We start from the raw sequence: 8,677 nt of genomic DNA, 5'->3' as shown, positions 1-8,677 counted from the left end.
AAGGTCCAGAGTTCAAATCCCAGCAACCACATGGTGGCTCACAACCATCCGTAACGAGATCTGGCGCCCTCTTCTGGAGTGTCTGAAGACAGCCACAGTGTACTTACATATAATAAATAAATAAATCTTTTAAAAAAAAATCTTTTTAAATTCTGCTAGCTTTCTTTTTAATAGGTTTGGAATTACACTGCATATGGAATTTTATCTATTTATCCTAAGTTTTTATTCTTTCTGTGTGTATATGTGAGTGCCAGCACTTTCGTGCCATAGCTTTTCCACCTATGGGAAGTCAGGGTGTGTCCTTTCCAGAGTCAGGGTATATGCCTTCACCTTGTTAAGGCTCTTTTATTGAAACTGTATCCTTCAGGCTAGCTGGCCTTTGAGCCAATCTGGTAGGTTCTTCTGGTTTTGCCTTCCATCTTATAGTAGGATAGGATTATAGATGTACACTACTGTTCTTTTTATATGGGTTCCAAGGATTGAACTCAAGTTGTCAGGCTTGTATGACAACCATTTTACCTACTTAGCCATCTCCCTGACCCCATAATTTTATATTATTTTTTCATTTAATGAGTACTGCTTTCTCATGTCATTAAGTAGTTTTTAAAATGTTATTCTTAACACCTTAAATATAGTCCATTGTAATGCAGCACCTTAATCTATATTCTTCTTCAGCACTTAATTCCTATTTTTTGTCATAAATATTACTATAACAAACATTTTACTATATAAAGATCCCAGCACCCATGTTGAGTGGTTTACAACTGATTGTTCCCTCCACCTATGAGGGAATCTAATACCTCTGTCTCTGAGGGCACCTGTACTAACATGCAAACACACATACACATACACACATGTGAACATACATGTAAATAAATAAAATATTATAAAATTGTAATTCTCTCAACGATGGCTTTTCTTTTTTTTTTCTTTTCTTTTTTTAAAGTATTTTTATTAGTGTGGGTGGATGCCCATGCTCTCTCTGCATGTGGTGGTCAGAGGACAGCTCTCAGAAGTTGCTTCTTTCCCTTCTACCTTGGGATTTAGGGATTGAGTTCAGACCAAATGCTTGTATTTGCTGAACCGTCTCACTCCCAGCATTCATATGAGTTTCACTTTCAGGCAGATCCTAACTGTGTCATTTATGCATCCTAATTGCTCTGAACACACAAGCTTTTTTCCCTGTAGACATAGATGGGCCTCTAAGGACAACCTTCTAATGCATCTTTATTTTCTTGTCCTAAGATCCTTTCAGAAAGCATCTTACTTATTCTTGGTAGTATCTTTTATTTTGTATATTCCTCTTATCGTTTATTGTTTAGTCCTATAAAGTTCTTACATTTTATCCTGGAAAATAGATCAGGAAAGGAGACAGCAAACTGTGTCATTCCTAGACACATGGTCTGCTTGTCAGGCCCTAGAGTTACAGATGAGCAGTGACTTAAATTCACATTGAGTGGCAGCAACATCATTCAAGACTTCATTTTTTTGTCTCCCTTTGCTTATATGATAGAAATGTGTTGGTTTTTGTTTTTCACATAGAAATAACCAGAAGCATTCTTTGTGTGTCACAGATGTAGCAGACGGAGAATGAAGAAATAATTAAAAAGGTGTGAGTGGAATTCTTTAAATGGGGAGAAAGATTATTCTTATTGTTAAGTAATTAAATTTTCTTGAATGCAGCAATGATAGAAATGACAAGGGATAGTAGAATAACGGGATGATTTAAGTATAACCAGGTACTTAAGAAAGACTTCTTCCTTCCATTGTGATCTCTGTTTTGGTAAACATGGTAAAAATAAAGGCTTACAAATTGGGACGGAAGCAGGAAATCCTATTAGTGGCTGCCAGTTTAACATTCAAGACCAATGGGAAGCTCACTTCGGTTAGATTTCAATACTTTTTCTCCCAAAGTCTTCCTTTTCTTTTTTTTTTTTTAATAAGGCACAATTTTGTTTTCATATCATATTCTTATTAGAGATTCCAAATTATAATCATCCTCAGTTTTTGAAAATCTGAAATTTGTGGCTTGAGGAAAAATGTTCTCACTTTCTACTCCCCTATTACCATAAAGAATCCTTTCTTTCTTTTGATAATCACTAAAAGGAGAGAATTTCACCCTAAGTGCTAGAATCAACGTAAAAGAGAGGACTTCTCCCTTATCCCTGTGTCCACTTCTACCTTGATAGAAGTAGACCCAGAGAAACCCTGAAAGCCAAGTTCTGGCCTTGTGATACGTTAGGAAAACAGGCTCTGGAGCTGGAAGTGCAGTTGTCTGCGGCACAGCAGTTGGGAATTCCCATAGATGAATGATGTGCTTTTCAGAGACATCTGAGTTTTCAGCCTAAATGACCATCATTTTTATATTTATTTGCTCTTATTTACTTATTTTTGATACTGTATTATGGTTTTAGAAAGTACTAAAAATAATTTATTTGTTTTTTTTAAAAATGTATTTAAAACAAACAAACAATCCAGAAAACCTTGTTGTCCTGGGGCTATGTGAGGAAGAATGAAGCTCTCATTTTCCGGTACCCAATCAGCAGCTTGAGCTGGCCTCTCCTAGGAACAGAATTTATTGAAGCAATTTATCCTAGCTAACTGTGATATAAATCTGTGTATACGTATGTACATACAGAGTCTATTCCATTACAACAGGACTGAAGCATCAGTTTCCTTCATAGTTAGACCATGTTCCTATCACATTGAAAGATGACCAAGCAGCTCCTTCTATTTTATGGGGCACCTCACACTTTTAAACACCGATTAGCTGTGGAATTACTGATTAGACAACCAGAAATACTGGTTTCTAACCTAAAGATAAATCCTAAGAGAATAGGAAGAATATTACCTCGTTGCCCTCTATTTTAAGCATGGTTTTCTGGTTACTAGATTCATTCTAGCATGTTAACATTTTATTTTAATGCAGGTCTGACTGAGATTGACCTGACATTTTGGTTTATCTCCAATATAAAATTTGAGATTTGGTTACAGTTCTGAGATTGTTTCCAGACATATTCCAACAGACATCCCTCATTCACATCCTTTTATGAATCGTTCTGTGTTGTGGATGGTTGTATGAAAATGTCCTTAGCACCTCACCTTGTTTTACAAGGCTACTTTTACCCTTCCTCCCAATTTTCTCTTTGACTTTTCCAAATAATGTTTATCTTTTAGGGATATTTTTACTGTGATTTGCATTTCTAATCATTATTCATCTCTGCCTGGTTTTTATTCTTAATTGGAATATGAGAACTTTTCTCAATGCATTCAGATTGCATTTGTTGTTTTTGACAAAGAATTTTGGGAGACATTTTAAGAGTCATTTAAAAAGAGCAATATAAATTCTGTTAAGTTCTTCAGAGAAATAGAGGGAATGGATGGTGATGCCTTTAAGTGCATTTCTTTATCCCCTGCAGCAGTACACATCTGTTGGCTGCAGCAGAGCAGCCTAAGAACTCTGGCCGAGAGCAGCACAAACAGCCGGAACATATTCACCCAGTAAACCCCCAAAGAGTCGACATTTGTTTTATTGCTGCTTTTAAAAACCTAGCCATAAATAGAATCAGAGGGGGGAGGGGCACTGATATTTCTTCATTTGCAACAGACAATTGCTGGGGGGGAGGAGAAGGAGGCTCCCAGTGGGGAGGGGAAGTTTTTATTTTTATTTTTTTATTAATGAAAATCATTTCCCATGTAGTCCAATAGGATGGGTGCTTTGTTTTCTTTGGCAATAATCTGGGATAAACGACCCTTGCCAACAGTCTCGTAGTTTATACACCAGGGAGCCAGATTATAGCCCTGTAAAATGGAGCACCCCTCCTATAATCCCTTAATTAATTAAATGACAAATTTTGGTCTTCTCTAGTTCAGAAATATGGCTTCCGCATCGAGCGTTCAGTGAATTTATTGACATAGAGAGCTGCACTGGTTGTAATTCAGTAGACTGGAGAAATATGTTATATACTGTAGCAGAAAGAGGGAAAACCCAGCAAAGGCTTAAAATTCCTTGACTATTTAAGTCTGAATTTTCCTAATTAAAAGTTTCAGTTGAGGCATAGTAGATCATATGCCACCTGTCTAATGGGTCTTTCCAAAGTAGCCTGTGTTTACAGCTATGATAGATGGCATTCTTGGAACACCTGTTTCTAGGCTTGATATTTTTGAAGCGTATTTTTTTTCTCCAGCGTATTTAACATAACTTTTCCCCTACTCCCCTCCCCAGCTCTGCTCTGCTTTATGAAATATGGGAGACGACAGACCGTTTGTGTGCAGTGCCCCGGGCTGTGGACAGGTACGTTTACAATATACTTTATTGTGAATGTCTTGTTGTGAATCAAAGTGGCTGTTTTATCACTAAGGCAAAGAGTTTAAAGCCGGTATTTTACGTGATCACTGGAGGTAATCAGATCACAGGATTTGCAGCGTGTAAATCCAAGTTATGAGGAAGTGTAGGCACTCCACTGTAATGAAATCTGCCTTGCTTTCTTCTATCTTGTTATTCTACTGATGTTTGTTTTCCAACACACAGTATTAAACAATACATGTTACCCTCTCTTCTTTTCTAAAGCTGTCCATCTAAACACAAAGCAAGTTTAGAAATACCTTCTTGACCTTCATATATATATAAAAGTCTGCTTAACATATTTAGAGAGTCAGCTAAGAATGTTCCCATTCATTGTAAGCCTCCAATTTCAGCGTCTCTGTAGATTTCTCAGATAAAAAAAAGGAATGTTTCTTTTGTTTGTTGATTCAGAAAAATCGTGCTAACAGCTAAGTCAGGGACAGACAAACCCAACATAGAACTTGAAATCCAATGGTATTCTACAGATATTTCCCATGTCTGATACCATGACATGGGTTGTTCTGTATGTCAGCTCCTATGTGCATGTGTGTCCATGCTTCTTTTTTATAAAATAATTCTGTTAAAATTGCCTTGTTTTTCATTTTATACTTAACTTTTTTCCCTAGATTTTTTTCTACTGCTTCTACAAATGATGAGAAAAAATGAATTAAGGTTTTATTTGCCTTCATTTGATAGAACCTGAACTATAATCAGTTAGGAATACGTCATGTGACTGTCCAGTGACACTTACTGGTGGTATGTGAGATTGCAGACTGGTTCTATTATGTATTGTAAATACTTAAACAAGAAGAGCTAAGTCCTAGACACATCTAAGAATTGGAAGTTGAGAGGTAGAAGAGATGATGATGGTACAAGAAATAGGAAGATGATCCCAGATTTCAATAAGTGCTGAAAATTTCTGATAAGACATTTAAACAAAATCCTTGTTTTCTGCAGGATTCAGGGTCCTAAGGTGTATTTTCTTCCCTGTTAAAAATTTTTTAATATGAATAGATACATTTCCATTTTCAAAAGCATTACTAAAGTAGGCATGTTAAATGATCCCTTCAAATTTGTGTGTACGAATTTTATAATGCCGTGTGTTGTGACTCTGCAGCTGATACATAGTAATATGTTATGCTGTTTGAAAAATCTGAATTTTTGGTGAGTTTATTTTCCTCATATTTGACTTTTTTTTTTTTAAAGACAAGATCTCAGTATGTAGTCCCGAATACCCTGGAACTCTCTATGTAGACCAGGCTGGCCTCAGATTCACAAAGATCCACCTTAAAGATGTGTGCCACCATTCCTGGCCAGGCCCAGGCTACAAGAGACCTTGCCTTACAAACAAATGAACAAAAAATTTTGTGAGCCAGACATGGGAGTGCACACTTAATAACAGCACCTAGAGGCAGAGGAAAAATGATCTTTGTGGGGTGGGACCAAAACCGTTGAAAGGGCAAAAACACTTGCTACACAAGCCTGATAACCCATGTGGGAGGTTGAAAAGAAAGTGGACTCTTAAATATTATCCTCTGACCTCCATATGCACACTCTGGTATGTGTGTACCCACACTTACATATCATAAACACATTAACTTTTATTAATAAATAAAAATTTTAGAGTTTTTGTTTTGTTTTGTTTTCAAGACAGGGTTTCTCTGTGTAGCCCTGGCTGTCCTGGAACTCACTTTGTAGACCAGGCTGGCCTTGAACTCAGAAATCCACCTGCCTCTGCCTCCCGAGTGCTGGGATTAAAGGCATGCGCCACCACGCCCAGCTAAAAATTTTAGAGTTTTTAAATGCCCAGCAGTGGTGGTGCATTCCTTTAGTCCCAGCACTCAGGAGGCTGAGGCAGGTGGATCTCTGTGAGTTTGAGGCCAGCCTGGTCTATAAAGCAAGTTCCAGGATAGCAAGGACTACGTAGAAAAACCCTGTCTCAAAAAAAGTAAAGTTTTAAAATTCATTTTGTACTAGAAAAGGAAAGTAGTAAGGACTTTTTACTTTGACTTCTTTAACAGGATAGAAAGCTCCAACTTAAAGGTTTGGTGGCAATGTGACTTTACCTTTTTTGCATAACAGAAAGTGTTCTTTCAGGTAAGATTGTAGTTCTCCAGTTATATTTCGTCCTTTTTTAGATTTCTTCTGAGATCTGGTAACAAATAGCTCCAAAGTAGGATTTCAGCAGATACATGTGATCACCCCATGCCATGTAAAATAGAGAAAGTGTGGCAGAAGATACAAATTTGGTAAAGCCAGCTACCATTCTACTTCGTTAAACTTGGGAGTCTTCATTTTAGAGCCACCCAGAGGCCTTTGAGTTACTTGTAATCTGCTTGTTATTGACTCAAATTATCTGTTCAAAAGTGGTAGGAACAAAACAGTAAATCCCAGGAAGGAACCATGTCAGTCTAACCTCTGGAAGGCATGATTTAGGACCTGTTATTAGAGAAGACTCAAAAATCAGTGGTAAGAAGGAGTTGATGCAGAGGCTAAGAGCACTGTTGATCTTGCAGACGACCAACGTTTGATTCTGAGTACCCATATATGGCAGCTCACAAAAGTCGATAACTCAATTCTAGGGGATTCAACACACTCTTCTGACCTCGAAGGAGCTGTGTGCATATAGAACACAGACATGTGCAAACAAACATTCAAACATGGAAGATTCTTTTTAAATCTTTTTTTTTTTAACTCTTTGTTGGAGATTTAGCTCAAATGTGCAAGCATCTATGCAAGGTTCTGGGTTCAGGCTTCAGCTCTGAAAAAAAAAAAAAGAACAAAGAGAACTAAGGGAATTCAGCTTTGTTTCTGTATCTAGACCTGTGTAGACTCCACCATATGCATCTTTAAACTCAGAAATCTTCCTGTAGTTTAATATTAAGGAACTTTAAAAGGAAAGTTTACTTAAAATAGACTAGTAGATTATACCCTCCACTATATAATCAAAACCACCAGGCTTTCAATGGATACATAAACATGTTTTGGTTGCTAGGTTTTTAATGGCTGTTATTTTTGGACTGTGTTCATGATCTACTTCCCAACAGTCTGATGTGACACAGCTGAGTTCTAAATACACTGCATGTACTTAAAAAGAATGGCAACCAAAGGTTGTGCTGTCTGCATTCTTGTGTTAAAACACGGATGATAAGCTTTTTAGCCCTTTTATTCCTATTTTCCTTTGGAGACTGTTTCTCTTAAGGCCTCGTCACCTTCATGAATGAGAACTTGGGAAAAAACAATATCCTTGCTAAAAACTAATCTATGAAATGTGGTATATGGGCTGGTGAGATGGCTCAGCGGTTAAGAGCACTGACTGCTCTTCCGAAGGTCCTGAGTTCGAATCCCAGCAACCACATGGTGGCTCACAACCATCTGTAATAAGATCTGACTCCCTCTTCTGGTGTGTCTGAAGACAACTACAGTGTACTTGCATATAATAATAAATAAAATTTTTTAAAAAAAGTAATCATTATAAAAAAAATGAAATGTGGTATATGCAGTCATTAATAGAGCTGAGCTGCCTCCTGAGAATTGGTTAGTTTTGTTAAGGCAACTGTCCCCCAGGTACTCTTTTGACTGAGGCCTAGGTGAATCGAGTTCTATAGGCTTTTGAAGCAATTATTAGGTAGCATCTATTTAAGAACCAATTCACTTAAACACACCTGTAATCCCAGCCATCTGGTTAAGAAAAAGAAAAAAAAGAAAGAGGATCACAAGTTCAAGGACAGCCTAAGCAACTTTCTGAGACCCTGTCTCAAAACATAAAAGGCCTGAGCTGTAGCTCTGTGTCAGAGGGCTTGCCTAGCATTCTTTTTTTTTTTTTTTGGTTTTTTAAGACAGGGTTTCTCTGTATAGCCCTAGCTGTCTGGAACTCATTTGTAGACCAGGCTGGCCTCGAACTCAGAAATCCACCTGCCCCTGCCTCCCGAGTGCTGGGATTAAAGGCGTGCGCCACAACGCCCGGCCTTTGCCTAGCATTCTTGAGACCCTGGGTTAGGCTGGAGAGATGGTTCAGCATTTAAGAAGATGTATTGCTCTTGCAGAGGACCTGAATTTGATTCCCAGCACCCAAATGGTGACTCACAAGCACCTGTAACTCCATCTTTGGAGGATCTCACACATTCATATGCACACATGCAAATTAAAACTAAGTCTTAAACCAAACGCTGACATCATTGCATACACTAGCAAGATTTTGCTGAAAGGACCCTGATATAGCTGTCTCTTGTGAGGCTATGCCGGGGCCTAGCAAACACAGAAGTGGATGCTCACAGTCAGCTATTGGATGGATCACAGGGCCCCCAATGGAGGAGCTAGAGAAAGTACCCA

At 37.9% G+C, this 8,677-nt stretch overlaps 1 protein-coding gene across 4 annotated transcripts in view; it reads left to right on the top strand.

The window, feature by feature from the left end:
- Positions 1-8,677, top strand: part of Atf7 (activating transcription factor 7) — a 93,897-nt gene that overhangs the window by 22,774 nt on the left and 62,446 nt on the right. For 2 of the 4 annotated variants that reach the window (XM_021182999.1, XM_021182998.1), the window contains exon 2: positions 4,226-4,294. In XM_021182999.1, coding sequence (XP_021038658.1) covers positions 4,247-4,294 — 48 coding nt within the window. In that variant the 5' untranslated portion in view covers positions 4,226-4,246. Of the gene's footprint in view, positions 1-954; positions 1,611-4,225; positions 4,295-8,677 lie in introns of those variants that run through there. The other 2 variants (XM_029469751.1, XM_029469752.1) reach the window with 2 other exon arrangements.

The sequence above is a fragment of the Mus caroli genome, chromosome 15 (genome assembly GCF_900094665.2).
Source record: "Mus caroli chromosome 15, CAROLI_EIJ_v1.1, whole genome shotgun sequence".
Classification (NCBI taxonomy): Eukaryota; Metazoa; Chordata; class Mammalia; order Rodentia; family Muridae; genus Mus; species Mus caroli.
The sequence above is the reverse complement of the archived record's forward strand: the minus strand, read 5'-3'. Positions and strand labels throughout refer to the sequence as shown.